Here is a 15,334-nt window from a genome sequence, read left to right as displayed (position 1 = left end):
GGCTGTTTACAAGCCGGGCAGGTCGATTTTCGGTCTATTTCCGTTTGGCTCACGGAAGATCTAGCCACCAAAAGCCGGAGCGCTGAAAAGACGTGAAAAGCCCATTTTGGGCTGATTTTGGGAAGCTCCAAATGAAGCTTTTCGCGTCTTCCACTTTTTTTCTCACGCGGAAAGACACGGAAAGACGTGCGCCTACCAAACGTGCTTCAGGCTGCTCAGACCTTCATGCAAAAGCTCAATGCGTCTTTTGACTGCCAGAGCTGCTAGAAGATCTTCCCAAAAGATGCGCCAAATGGGCCCATAATTTCTCTTCCACCCTGCTAGCTTCTTAGTGAATCTTTCTAAAACAGGGTACCAAAAGTTTTCTGTTCTAGGATTTCCCCCCAGGGGCAGACCTAAATATACCAGAGGCCAACCACTTACCTCGCAACCTAAAGCCCAAGCCACCAACTACACTTCATCATCCCATAAATTCACCCCCGCTACACAACTCTTGTTCCAATTGATTTTCAGATTGGAGACTCTCTCAAAATGCATCACCACCAATCTCAAGTTATCCATCCCCTCAATTTCCCCTTCACAAAAGAGAATGATATCATCCGCAAACTGTAGGTGAGTGACAATAACTTGTTGCCTCCCAACTCTCCAACCTTTTAGTGGATTTCTTGAGTCAGCCCTAGAAATCAAGACACTTAGGACATCCACTACTAAGGTGAAGAGGAAATGTGACAAAGGGTCTCCTTGTCTAAGGCCCCTCTTTGCAGGAAAGAAGTCCTTAGCTACTCCATTCACTAAGATTGAGAAGTGACAAGAGGTAATACAACCCTTCGTCCACTTACAACATCTCTCCCCAAAGTCTCTATTCTTCAACACTTCTAACAAGAAATCCCAATCCACCAAATCATAAGCCTTTTCTAACTCAAGTTTACAGATTGGACCCTTTTCTCCTTTTCTATTTTTGCAATCCATACATTCATTGGCTATTCAAATCTGATCGATAATCTGTCTCCCTTTCACAAAGGCCCCTTGATTCGGTGAGATTAAGGAAGGACTTTCTTGAGTCTTAGTGCAAGAACTTTAGAAATGATCTTATACAGACTCTCAATCAGACTGATCAGTCTAAAGTCCTTGGGCTGAACTGCAGCCTCACACCCTATTTCAATTAGGGTGTTAGGTATAATGCCTTGCATATTGAGCCATGATGATTAGGACATTCTTTGAGCCTTGCCTCAAGGCTCCAGCCTCACACGCATTTCAGAATGATATTGTTTAACAACTTGTTCTTACTTTACATATTTAATTTTCTTATGTAAATCTATAAACATATTTCTTTGTCCAGGATGAAATTTATGTGGCATTACATATTATGGATGGCTGTTCTTATTTTAGGAGTGGTAGAGAAGATTATTCATTGGTTTAATTGGCAATTTACATTCAACATGGTCAGGGTGTGGATCCATCTATTAGGGCAGAAGTTTGGGAATTTCTTCTCGGTTGTTATTCACTTGGCAGCACTGCAGATTACAGAAGACGACTAAGAATGGCTAGGAGGTAGAAATCCCCTCACTTTCCACTGAGTGTTCATTCTGTTGTACTTTTATCTACTGAACTTTCAAATGAAAATGCTTTATTGCTGACCAAAACAAAAAAGAGAGAGAGAGAGAGAGAGAGAGAGAGAGAAATGATGTGCCCCCTTCATCATATGAACAATTGTATTGCTGTAATAAGAACTTTTGATCACTATGTAATACGAATTAAACTTTCCAATGTTTTATTGGTTTCAATTATTATTATTATTATTATATTATTTATTATTATTTTCGCTTTCTTGAGCTATTTTCAGTTTATCTTGTTTGTTTTATGTTTTCTTATATGCTTTATTAGTTACCTAAAATCTTGGTTTTTGTTAGTGTCGAAATTTTCAGCACTCTGGTTATATTTTACCTTCAAAGAATAATGATGCGTAAGAAAATCTACTGTTTGGGGATAACTGTGTATTATCTTAATTTTGAATATACTAGCTAGCAGTTCTTAGTAAAAGGTCAAGACTTTGTGAAACTCCATGTAGGGTGGGAACATTTTCCAATGAAGTAACTAAAGTGTTAATTACAAGTATGGACTTTTATTTCCTTTTGAAAAAGCCTATCTTCTATTGGTGAAAGGCTTTGAAGTGGGGAGAGACAAGATCCACATCTCCCACTTACAATTTGCTGATGACATCATCTTGTTCTTGGATGCCACTCTAGTTAACATCTCAAACACAAAAGGGGTAATTGAGTGCTTTGAGCTAATTACTGGCTTGAGGGTTAACTTCTGCAAAAGTGGTATAGTAGCCCTAAATTCAATAGAAGAGGATCTTCTAGAAAACTTTAAAGCTTTGTTGGGTTGCAAAGAGGAGAACCTTCATTTTTCTTATCTAGGAATGCCTCTTGGAAGGAATCCAAAAAGCTTAAACTTCTAGGGGCTGGTGGTGGTGAAAGAGATGAGAGATCCATCACATGGACGCCCAAAGATTGCGGAATAAGGGGCGAATTTCAAAAATTTTTCTCTCCCTTCAACTGGGAATCACATTCCCTATTTAAAAAATCATATTTTCAAGGATAAATCTTGAACCTTAAACTGAACCAGATCTGAATCAAAAGGAATGGGAGAGAATAATACCTGATACGGAGAAGTAATATCTCCCAACGAAGGTGTTCACGCCCAAGGAAGGATCCAAAGACTGCTCCCATTGAAGATGGCGCAGTGCAGGATGGAGTAGAATCAGCAGTGTTCTTCCCCAAGAATTCTGTCCTTCGCAAGAAACAGTAGAATGGAACGTGAGCACAACTTCCTTTTCAATCCTTTCTCAAAGAACTGATGTCAAGATCCAATCTTGACTTCTCCCACAGCTGGAGATCGAACTGGCAAACAGGGCGACAAGAGCAGGGAGGCGGCAAGAGAGTATTCACAGGCTGCAGAATTCTCTCTTCTTGATTTCAGCACTAAAGAGGATCTGATGTGTTTCTTGTTGGTCTCTCTCAAGGCTGCCGCCCCTTCCTTCTTTTTGTTAACTTAAAAGATCAGCTCTTAATCCCATTAGGAGGTGCTTATCCAAATCATATTTGGATCAGCCTTCTCTTCTAGTGATAAGGATAAACCCTTATCTTATCTGCAGATTAGATTAGCTTTATCCTAATCCCATTAGGAGGTTTCTAGATCTGAATCACATTCAGATCTACACATCAGCCACATGGGTTCGGCCCAGCCTTTGTTATAAGGCCTGGTCGAATACACTGTTAAAGACAGTGCACCCCCTGAAACCCATCAAATGGGCTCTATGGGCCCAACACTTACCCTAAGTGGTCCCTGGGCCAAGCCACCTTGTAACACCCAGGGACTGTGGGCAGATGCAAGATTAGCCCATCAGGGATTATCCTCAATGGTCTTACACTTAACCTCTCAGCCCTTAATGATCATACACTGCCCGACAAGAGAGGACCTCTCCCTCAGCTGCAAGGAACAGTGTTGCACTCTCCACTTATATGGATCCCGGGAATTAAAACCTTTTGCAAACATTTTAGAAACCATAATATATATACTTTTATGTCTCATATAAAATATACTTTGCAAAACAAATCTCAACGGTTGAAATCGGCTGTCGGCAGTCTTGGTTTCCAACAGTGAGAGTGCATCCCCGATCATTACCTTTGTCCGACAAAGGGGCTGATCCTGTCACTATGATCACCCACTCAGATGAATTCTCGGATTGTCCCAACATACCCAGGTTTTGACCCCCGCTAAGGATCTCACTGATTGGTACATCAAAGACAGACCGATCCGACACCTAGTGCAGTATCATAATCGAGTCTAGGGGTCGGGTGTAACTTTCCAGTTTTGCCCATCAATCTCCAAGGTCCACGGCAATACTGGAAATCTGGTCCAGTTCAAAGATTCAATTAATCCCACACTGTATGTGCTTGGGGTCTCACCCTGGTAGCTGAGACAAGCCACCTCAACCGACTTGATGGCACCACAGTGTCAGCCTTGTCAGGATAGGTCTCCCCAGACTGACCCATTGGCTGTGAACTTTCTAAACTAACACGAGTCTCAATAAATGTCCAGTTTAAGGGTATTACACAGAAACATACCAAGGGAACATGAATCAAATATGCACTTTTATTCATTTACAATAAACTCATAAAGTACATCAATTTTGATTGAAGCTAAGGGCATACAAAACTGTCTAACAGGTGGAGAAATGCAAGAAGAAGTTAGCATCTTGGAAGAAGTGCTACCTATCAAAAGGGGGTAAGGTTACTCTCTTAAAGGCCTCCTTAGCAAATCTTCTGGTCTATTTCCTTTCAGTCTTCCAGATTCCGATCAAAGTCAGAAATCAGATTGAGAAACTTCAAAGGAACTTTCTTTCAGAAGGAGATGGGGAGAAAAGAAGCCATTTAGTAAGTTGGGAACAAGTTTGCAAGCCTAAATGAGGGTTGGGAATTGGGCATTTGAAAGAGAAAAATACCTCTCTCTTGGGTAAATGGCTTTGGATATTCCCTAAAGAACCTAATGCTCTTTGGAGAGTTTGTCATTTCAAGCAAGTATGGATCAAATACAAACAGGTGGGACAACAACCTCCATTTGAACAGGATAAAGCCAACTAATCCCTGGAAAGATATAGCTTCCACACACACTACTTTCTTTCCTTTTATTAGATATAAAGTGGGCAATGGTTCTTGTTAGAATGCTCGAGTCAGGGGTATTTTGGCCATTCTGGATTATCTTCTTGAGAGTGAAAGGTCTATTGTATCTGAGTTTAAGTTATGTGTTCCATCTTCTATGAGGGACAAAACGGTCTTTCCTGTAACTCTATGTTTTTGAATAAATACAAGTGGGTCAGCTAGGGAAGAGTGATTTTTTGACTCTCTTCTAGTCTGGCCGAGCCTTTCTTTCTTCTTCTTCTTCTTCTTCTTCTTCTTCTTCTTCTTTCTCTTTTCTTTCTTCTTCTCTACTTCAACCTAGAATCTGCTAGGGTTTACTAACATGGTATCAGAGCCGTAAGGTCGTATCCTCATTTCTTTCTTGCTGCTGTTCTCTTTCTGGGTTCGCCGCCAACTTTCACAGTCATCTTCTTCCTTTTCGACTGGCCTAAGTGGAGATTCGATAAGGGGCTGAAAAGGAGCTGTCGTTTTGTGGGCCTGGAGGTGAGGATGCCTCCGATCGTTGCTGTGGTGGTTGTTGGAGTGGTATACTAAACCCTCTATTCAGTATCGAAGAGGGCTGAATGTGGACAGGTATGAACACTACTGTTGTTTGTCCAAGTAAGGAACTGCCAATGTTTCCTTTTGTTTCAAAAATTGGTTGTGGTGGTGCTTAGTGTGACTGATATGCATCTCAGTCGTGTTCCTCTGCATTTCTCTTTGTATGTATGTTGAAAGAAGAGTTGTCGACTGTTGAAGTTCACAACAACAGTAGATTGGTGGTGGTTGTGTCGTGGTGATTGGTGTATCTATGTTTCAAAATATTTAAAAGTGATCTCCTATACCTTGTGTGTAATTAGTTCTGCAGTGTGCAGCCCAAGTGTTTGATGTGAGGATTGAGTGATTTCAGTCTTAGTGTGTTGATGGTGAATGGTTCTGCAATGTGCAGCCCAGGTGTTTGATGTGAAGACTGAGTGATTTCAGCCTTAGTGTGTGGTGTGTAATGTGTATTTAAAGAAGCTGGAATTGGTGGTGTTATAAGTGAGATAAGTCTTGTGAAAGAGTGTGAGGTTGTGTTGTATATTTGAAGGTGAAATAATTAAGATGGCTTCATTTGAAAATGGGGATGATAACAAAATAGGTGTCATGCTTTCTCCAGATTATTTAAGTGTTCAAATGACATCCATCAAGTTGAATGGTGAGAATTATTTACCATGGGCAAAATCTATGGAGGTGTTCTTGAAGGCCAAGAGGAAGGTAAAACATGTAAGAGAGGAGAAACCTCCCTCTGATTCCCCTGGGTTCAGTGACTGGGAACATGTAGATGCACAGATAATGACATGGCTTTGGAACAACATGGAACCAAAGATTAGTGTGAACTTCATGTTCCTAGATACAGCTAAGGAAATCTGGGATCATGCTAAGAAGTTATACTCTGGACAAGACAATACAACTAGGGTGTATCAGTTGTACCAAGAGTATTTCAATTTGAAGCAAGGGAGTCAAAGCTTAGAAGAGTACTATGCAAGTTTGAGGAACATTCGTAATGAGTTTAATGTGTATCATCCTTTAACATCAGATGTTCAGGTCCAACAACAACAACAACGTGAGCAGCTTGATGTGACAAGGTTTCTTGTGGGGTTGAAGGCTGAGTATAAGCCTGTTAGAGCACAAATATTGGGAGGATCTGCTCTTCCCTCACTTGAAGAAGTATTTGCTCGTCTTAAGAGGACATCTATTGAGTCGGGAGAACATTCTTCTCTCTCTGACAGATCTGGTTTGGTAGTGACTAAAGGGGGTGGTCGTGAAAATAGAAGTGGTGGTGTCAGGAGTGGACTCCCAAGCAATCGTGGTGGTCACATGTTTAGCAGGGCTAGTGGCCGGACTGGAGGCCGAGACTCAGGGGGAGGTCCGGGAAGAGGAAGGAGTAATACTTAGAGAAAGTGTACACATTGTGGTTTAGAGGGGCACACACTTAATTTCTTCTATGATTTGCGTGGTGCACCCAACACTTGGGCTAACCATGCTAGGACTAAGGGTAGTGACACAATTACTGAAAGTTAGCAAACTGACCCAATCCTCTCCACATCTACTTGTGCTTCTGAGAAGGAAATGGTGAGTGTACCATGTGAAGTATATGAGCAGTTCATTCAAACATCTTAGCAGAACACCGCTACACTTGCCCATTCAGGTATGGCTTGCTTAGCTTCCAAAGACACACTGGATCATTGACTCTGGGGCCTCGGACCATATGTCTGGGACTCATGCTGTATTTTCTTCCCTTTCCCACTCCTCCACACCTCAAACAGTTACACTTGCTATTGGTTCTACATCTCCTATCTGTGGTGTTGGTGATGTTAATCTCTCCTCCTTGCCCTTATCATCTGTTTTATATGTTCCTAAGTTTCCTTTTAACCTTATGTCTGTCAGCAGATTAACCAAGTCTCTTAATTGTTCTGTAACCTTCTACCCTTCTTCTTGTGTGTTTCAGGATCTCAAGACGGGGAGGAAGATTGGTGGAGGGCATGAAGCAGGTGGATTATATTACCTTGATGGTGGTGGTCCTCCAGTAGCTTTTCAGTCATCTCTTACTCCTCTTCAATGGCACTGCAGACTTGGTCATCCTTCTCTCAAGGCCTTGAAGTTACTGGTTCCTTCCTTGAGTCATCTTTCATCATTAGATTGTGAGTCATGTCAATTGGGTAAACATCATAGAGTCTCATTTAGCCCAAGAGTTGATAGTCGTGTCTCAAGTCCTTTCTCTTTAGTTCATTCCGATGTATGGGGTCCAATTAAAGTGGTGTCATACAATGGGTATAAGTATTTTGTAATATTTGTTGATGACTTTTCAAGGATGACATGGATTTATCTTATGAAAGATCGTAGTGAGTTGTTCCCTATTTTTAAAAAATTTTATGCTGAAATACGCACTCAATTTGGTGTTCATATTAAAATTCTTTGCTCCGATAATGCCAAAGAATACAACTCCTCACCATTTCAGCAATACCTAGAACATCATGGGATCATTCATCAAATTTCTTGTGCCTACACCCCACAATAGAACGGTGTAGCTGAACGAAAAAATCGACATCTTCTTGAAACTGCTCGATCCTTGATGATTAATATGAATGTCCCAAAACATTTTTGGAGTGATGCTGTTCTCACTTCCTGTTTTCTGATCAATCGGATGCCCATGTCAATCCTTAGAAGTCAATCCCCTTTCTCCGTGTTGTTTCCCACTTTATCTCCATTTCCTCTTACCCCAAGAATCTTTGGTTGTGTTTGCTTTGTTCAACACTTGGGGCCTGGGTTAGACAAGCTAGATGCTCGAGCTACTAAGTGTATCTTTCTTGGCTACTCAAGGACTCAGAAAGGGTATAAGTGTTATAACCCAAAATCCTATAAATCATTTGTGTGCTCTGATGTCACCTTCTTTGAGTCAGTTCCGTTCTTCTCAGATGTTGGGGTCTCTTCCTCTCCCTCTGTGGTTCCCCTTCCTGTACCTGTTGTGGACATCCTTCTAGTAGCTCCTGTTTCTACTGCAGATGCACATCCTATGCCTGTTACTACTGAGAAGCCGCCAATCACTCAAGTGTATACCCGCAGAAGTGCATCGGGCCCTCCTCCACTTCAGCCCCTGTCGACAGATCCTGCTACTGCTCCTTCTCCTTCAGATCCTGATCTTCCTATTGCTCTGCGAAAAGGTAAACGTACTTGTACTTCTCACCCCATTTCACACTATGTTTCTACTGCTCACCTTTCTGCTTCTCATTGCAAATTTATATCATTACTCTCATCTGTTCCCATTCCCAAGACTGTCCAGGAAGCTCTTGCCTCCCCAGGGTGGTGGCAAGCCATGGAAGAAGAACTCTCTGCTCTACAACATAATCACACATGGGAACTCACCGCTCTTCCTTCCGGTAAGCACACAGTTGGGTGTAAATGGGTCTACACAGTGAAGTTTCTTCCTGATGGCAGTGTGGAGCGATTGAAAGTGAGGTTGGTGGCCAAGGGTTATTCTCAGATGTATGGTGTGGACTATATGGAGACATTTTCTCCTGTGGCTAAGATTGGTTCAGTTCGGGTGTTGATTTCATTAGCTGCTATGTATGATTGGCCTCTTGTACAACTTGACATCAAGAATGCCTTCCTGCATGGTGATCTAGTTGAGGAGGTGTATATGGAGCAACCACCAGGGTTTGTTGCTCAGGGGGAGTCTAGCAAAGTGTGTAGGCTCAAAAAGGCAATTTATGGACTGAAACAATCTCCACGTGCTTGGTTTGGCAGGTTCAATGAAGTGATGAAAACCTTTGGGATGAAACAATGTCAGGTTGATCATTCTGTGTTTAGCTATAACTCAAAGGATGGGAAAATCTTGCTAGTCGTGTACGTGGATGATATTGTCATAACTGGGAGTGATAGCAATGGAATCAACAGGTTGAAGAAATTCTTACAGGATCACTTCAATACGAAAGATCTGGGGAAGCTGAAATATTTCCTGGGAATAGAGGTTGCGAGGTCAAAACATGGGATCAACCTATGTCAGAGAAAATATGTTCTTGATCTACTTGAAGAAACAGGGTTGTTAGGTGCTAAACCAGCAGAGACTCCTATGGAACTCAATGCCAAGCTGAGTGTTAATGCGGGTGAAGAGTTTGATGATCCTGGAAGATACAGAAGGTTGGTGGGCAAATTGAACTACCTGACCATTACCCGACCAGATATATCATTTGCTGTGAGTGCGGTGAGCCAGTTTATGCAACATCCTCGGGTTCCTCACTGGGAAGCTGTTCTGAGAATTGTTAGGTACCTAAAAGGTGCTCCAGGTCGTGGTTTGTTATACCAAAGTGGAGGAACTCTTGAGATAGTAGGGTACACAGATACTGATTGGGCTGGTTCTATATCAGATAGGAGATCAACTACAGGGTATTGTACCTTCCTCGGTGGCAATCTTGTAACTTGGAAGAGCAAGAAACAAACAGTGCTGGCAAGAAGTAGTGCAGAAGCAGAGTACAGGGCTATGGCCCATACCACATGTGAGCTAGTATGGCTGAAGAACTTGCTTCAAGAGATGGGATTCTCAATTGACAAACCCATGAAACTATACTGTGATAACCAAGCTGCTGTTCACATTTCTTCCAATCCCGTCTTTCATGAGAGAATTAAGCATATTGAGGTTGATTGTCACTTTGTAAGAGATAAAGTGATAAGTGGGGTGATAACCACATCTCATGTGAGCTCAGGAAATCAGTGGGCAGATCTTCTCACAAAGGGATTGTCTCGGGGAAGAATAGATTACATTTGTAACAAGCTGGGACTATATGATATATACTCTCCAGCTTGAGGGGGAGTGTTAGAATGCTCGAGTCAGGGGTATTTTGGTCATTCTGGATTATCTTCTTGAGAGTGAAAGGTCTATTGTATCTGAGTTTAAGTTATGTGTCTCATCTTCTATGAAGGACAAAATGGACTTTCCTGTAACTCTATGTTTTTGAATAAATACAAGTGGGTCAGCTAGGGAAGAGTGATTTTTTGACGCTCTTCTAGTCTGGCCAAACCTTTCTTTCTTCTTCTTCTTCTTCTTCTTTTTCTTCTTTCTCTTTTCTTTCTTCTTCTCTACTTCAACCTAGAATCTGCTAGGGTTTATTAACAGTTCTAAAATAAAATTCTGGAAAGACCTTCGGTGGGGAGAATCTACCCTTGCTGCCTCTTTCCCCAGACTCTTCAACCTCTCCCTCGACTAAGAAGCAACTGTTTCTTCCTGCCTTCCATACCTCATTGCTGAAAACACCTTGAACCTACACCTCAGTAGACCCCTAAGGGACCCACAGATATCTGACTTGGTTGCTTTATTTCAAGCCCTAAAAGAAGTCTACATCTCCCCCTCCTTCCCTAACACCTGAATTTGGACTCTCCACCCAATTGGCGAATTTTCTTCTAAGTCTCTTTTCAAGGCTCTGACTGCAGGTGAGCAAAATTCCTCCTTCCCCTTCAAGAAGATCTGGTGCAGCCATATCCCTTCAAGAGTCTGTTTCTTTGTCTGGGAAGCTTGTCTTCAGAGATTAAATACATGCTACCTCCTTCAGAAAAAGAATCTGGGAAGACTCATCTCTCCTCATGTTTGAGGATGGCTGGATTTAATTGGGTTATTTCTGAGCATATTATGGATTTCTTGCATCAGTGGCAACGTTTAGGCCTAAGCAAAAGAGGTAATGTCTATTGGCAAACTGTGTTTCATGCAGTAATGTGGGGTGTTTGGGAGGAAAGAAACAAATGCCTGTTCGATAATAAATTCAGGCCCCTCAAAGAGTTAATTTCAAACATCACTAACCTTTGTAACCTCTGGGCTGTTAATTTACATCTATTTAAAGGTCTCTCAGTCAATAACCTTACAGAGATGTTCACACATATCTGTTTCTCCCACACCCTCAACAAGCAATCTAGAGACAACCCACTGTTCTCAGTGAAGGAGTGGTGACTTTAAACTTTTACGGAAGCACGCCAGGAAATCATGGCCCAGGTGGCATAGGAGGCATTTTAAGGGATGAGCGGGGTAACATCTGCTGGACCTTCAGTAGTCCAATTGGACTGACTAACTATACAAAGGCTGAAGTGATGGCTTCCCTCACGGGAATCAGAGTAGTAAAAAACCTGGGAATTCAGAACGTAATCATTGCAGGTGACTCAGCAAATACTATAAAATGGTTAAGGGACAAGGAGGGGGACCTTGGAGATTGATCCAGTACCTGGCTGAGGCTAGAGACTCTCTGGACTTCTTAAACGCAAGACTAACTTGGATTCCTGGGGAACTAAATCACATAGACTTCCTCCTTTGTAAACCTTTGGGGTTCTCCCCTTACTTTGTATGTCCTTTCATGTACTGTTTCCTTTTCTAATGGAATATGGTTAAATTTTCCAAGAAAAAAAAAGAGAAAAAGAAGTGGTTGAGAAGAGCAGTCCGGGGGTGCTTAGTTGGTTTGAAGTGGTTTCGGGTTTGAGAGTAAATTGGACCAAAAGTAGACTGATTCCAGTGGGCAAAGTGGAGAATCTTGAAGTGCTCACGGAGATTTTACCTGGTCAGATTGGATATTTGCCTATTTCCTATCTTGGCCTCCCTCTTGGAGCTAAATGTACCTCTGCGGTGGTGTGGGATCCAGTGGTTGAGAGAGTGGAGAGGAATCTTATGTCTTGGAAATCCAAGTATCTATCGCTGGGGGGAAGAATCACATTACTAGAAAGCTCACTCTCTAACCTTTCGGCCTACTTTTTATCTTTATTCCCAATTCCAGTCAAAGTAGCCCAAAGAATTGAGAAAATCCAGAGAGTCTTTCTTTGGAGGGGATGGGAGGAGGAAAAGAAATTTCATCTGGTTAACTGGGATCAGATATGTGGCCCTAAGGAGAAAGGGGGGTTGGGGATTAGGAAGCTAAAGTTGTTTAATAAAGCTCTCTTGGGAAAATGGATTTGGAGATTTGAGAAAGAAAAAGACAGATGGTGGAGGAAATTAATTGCAGCAAAATATGATACTGACAGTGGGGACTGGGTATCCACTAATCAATTGAATTCTTTAGGTTGCTCCCTGTGGTAAAAAGTCATGGAAGTTCTCCCTTGGATGAGTAGTGGTCTAATTCTAAAGGTGGGGAATGGGAGTAGGTTGCGGTTCTGGAAGGATACTTGGTGTGATAGTACACCTCTGGCTGAAGTCTTCCCTCAGCTATTTCAGATTGCGGAAAATCAGAATGGATTGGTGGCTAGTCAGTTTGAAGTGAGTGGGGGCACTATTACTTGGAGCCCTTCCTTTAGAATTTCAGGACTGGGAAATTGGGAAAGTTGCTGATCTCTTGGGGTTGCTTTACAGGCAGTCCATTGACTTGTCTTCTTAGGACTCTTGGAACTGGAAGTTTAGTGTGGATGGCAGTTTCCTGGTTAGCTCTTTTGCAGGGGTTCTGAATGAAGCTGTGTTTCCAAAAATTCCAGCTGAGAAGACTTGAAACCCTTCTGTGCCTTCAAAAGTGAATGCTTTGGTTTGGGCTGTGTCTCTCAATAGATGCCTTACGAAAGACTCCCTGGTTAGAAGGGGTGTTCAGATTCAGGACCAGCTGTGTGTTCTTTGTGGAGATATGGAGGAAGATGGCAGGCACCTATTCATTCACTGTTTGGTTACAGCTGCAATATGGAATCACTTTTTATCGGGGGTAGGGCTGCAATGGTGTATGCCTTATTCAGTTCTGGACATGATATGGAGTTGGGAGCTGAAGGGTGGTTCTAAATTGGCGGAGTGCATTTGGAGTGTCCCGCCTGCAGCCATCTTATGCACAGTCTGGACAGAAAGAAATAGAAGGATCTTTCAAAATGAGGCCTCTAGCATAGATTGCTTGATTGCCTTTGCTTTTGGCAAGCTAGTTTCCTGTGTGGCTGCGGTGAAGGACCTTCAGGCTTCAGTCCTCTGTTCTCAGCTGAGATCTAGGAATTTTCTTGAGTTATGATGTATTGTAGTTGTTAAAGTGAGTTTTGGCTCCTTGTCTTAGGGGCCTTGGTTGTAATCTGCCATTTTTGGCTATTTGAATAAAATTTTACCTTATCTTTTATCAAAAATAAAAAGTGGTTGAGAAGAACAGAATGTTTTCCCCATCAGCTGACTGATTCACTGTTTATTTATTTATTTATTTTGCTTATTAACTGAAACTTTATTGCTTGAAAATAGAATTGTACAATGGTAATCGTACAACAGTGTTTAGGACTAAAAATATATGATGTAAAAAAAATTATGTAAATAAATATAAAGCTGGAGGGGGGGGATTTGACAGCTGGCCCACTCCACTTTTAAGTTGTGCTTTGGTTATGGGGGGAAGTTAAGCAACCACCCCACGTATGAAGAGTGGGGGGTTGCTCTAACCTCCCCACCCTATAACTGTCTCCCTCTATATAAGGGGGAGAGAAGAGCAAAATGGTGGATTAATAGAGAGAAGGCAGGCTGATAGAGAGGCGGCAGATAGAGAAAAGAGAGAAGAAAGAGAGAAAACAGTGAAGAGAAAGAGAAAAAGGAGAGAAGAGAGAGGAAGAGATAAAATAGAGGAGGGAATTTGTAGTTCTACTGATTGAGAGGATAAATATACACAGGTACAGGTTTTATTTTATTTTATTTTATCTCTTATCTTCTATCCCTAAACTTAGTCTATTCTCAATCCATATCTCTCTCTCTCTCTAGAGTTCTGTTGAACTCCAACTCTTGTCTCAATTGTTTTCTTATATCCGGTGGATTCTATCCACCACAAAAAGAATGTATAAAATAGATAAGAAAGGGGATTAATACTGGGGAGCCTCTAGAGTTCTGTTTAATGGTGGGTCCTACCCATTATAAAATTTAATCACCATTGGGGATAATTCAGTGACTCTTATCCAGCATTTAAATAGGCTGATTAGTGGGCCATATCCACTATTCCAGAAGACATCACTTATCCTAATTGATTTAATCATATTTGGGCTAATTCGGTGGCTCTTATCCACCATTAAAACAAGCTAATTAGTGGGCCATACCCACTGTTCACGACAAGTATCACTTGTTCTGATTTAGTGGATCCTACCCACTGATTAATTTAATCTTCTTTGGGCTAGTCCGGTAGCTCTTACCCACCATTAAAGCAGGTTGATTAGTGGGCCATATCCAATGTCACTTATCTGATTTAATGGGTCCTCATCAAATTACCTTGCAACAGCATATCAGTGTTGCAATCGGTGGATCCTGTCCACCACATTCAAAGCCAAATATAAATTGATTGGTGGGTCATCACCCACTCTTGAAATCAACATAGTAGACCCACTGTTATAATTGCTGGTTTGGTGGGTCCCATCCACTATAAACCCAAAATAAGATTTAATAATTCAGTGGATTTTATCCATCTCAAAGGAAAATTAGCAGTGAATAATCCACTGTTACAAAATGCTGAATCATTTTTGGCTTGGTGGATCCCACTCACTATATACAAAAGTAAAGTTTAATGATGAGTTAATGCTGTAGTGAGCCCTACTATCAGATCAGTATAGTGGGTCCCACTGTTAGAACATTTAAGCTTAAAATATTAAAGTGGGCCATGCCCACTATTTAATCAACATAGTGGGTCCCACTTATCAGTGGGGCCCACTGTTAAATTATTCAAGTTTACAATGTGAAAGTGGGCTATGCCAACTATTAAATCAACATAGTTGGTCCTACGTGTCAGTGGGGCCTTCTGTTAAAATATTTAAGTTTAAAATCTTAAAGCGGGTCATGCCCACTAATAAATCAACCTAGTGGGTCCCATTTGTCAGTGGGACCCACTATCAAAATATTTAAGTTTAAAATCTTAAAGTGGGTCACACCCACTAACAAATCAAACTAGTGGGTCCACCTGTCAGCAGGGCCCACTGTCAAAATATTTAAGTTTTAAATCTTAAAGTGGGCCATACTCACCAATAAATCAACCTAGTTGGTCCCACTTGTCAGCAGGGCCCACTATAAAAATATTTTAAGCTTAAAACCTTAAAATGGGCCATGCCCATTATCAAATCCCTAGTGGGTCCCGCTGTCAAAATATTTAAGTTTTAAATCTTAAAGTGGGCCACACCCACTAACAAATCAAACTAGTGGGTCCCACCAGTCAGTAGGGCCCACT

At 41.6% G+C, this 15,334-nt stretch overlaps 1 protein-coding gene across 4 annotated transcripts in view; it reads left to right on the top strand.

The window, feature by feature from the left end:
• The window catches only part of LOC148873379 (rab GTPase-activating protein 22-like), a 75,642-nt gene that overhangs the window by 12,609 nt on the left and 47,699 nt on the right, over nucleotides 1-15,334 (top strand). For all 4 annotated transcript variants that reach the window (XM_088966209.1, XM_088966208.1, XM_088966207.1 and 1 more), the window contains exon 4: nucleotides 1,448-1,551. In XM_088966209.1, the coding sequence (XP_088822335.1) occupies nucleotides 1,448-1,551 (104 nt within the window). The remainder of the gene's footprint in view (nucleotides 1-1,447; nucleotides 1,552-15,334) is intronic.

This window comes from Nelumbo lutea, chromosome 1, assembly GCF_056320005.1.
Source record: "Nelumbo lutea isolate HS-2025 chromosome 1, American lotus-T2T, whole genome shotgun sequence".
Taxonomy (NCBI): Eukaryota; Viridiplantae; Streptophyta; class Magnoliopsida; order Proteales; family Nelumbonaceae; genus Nelumbo; species Nelumbo lutea.
Note: the sequence above shows the minus strand (reverse complement) of the source record. Positions and strands in the feature narration are given on the sequence as shown.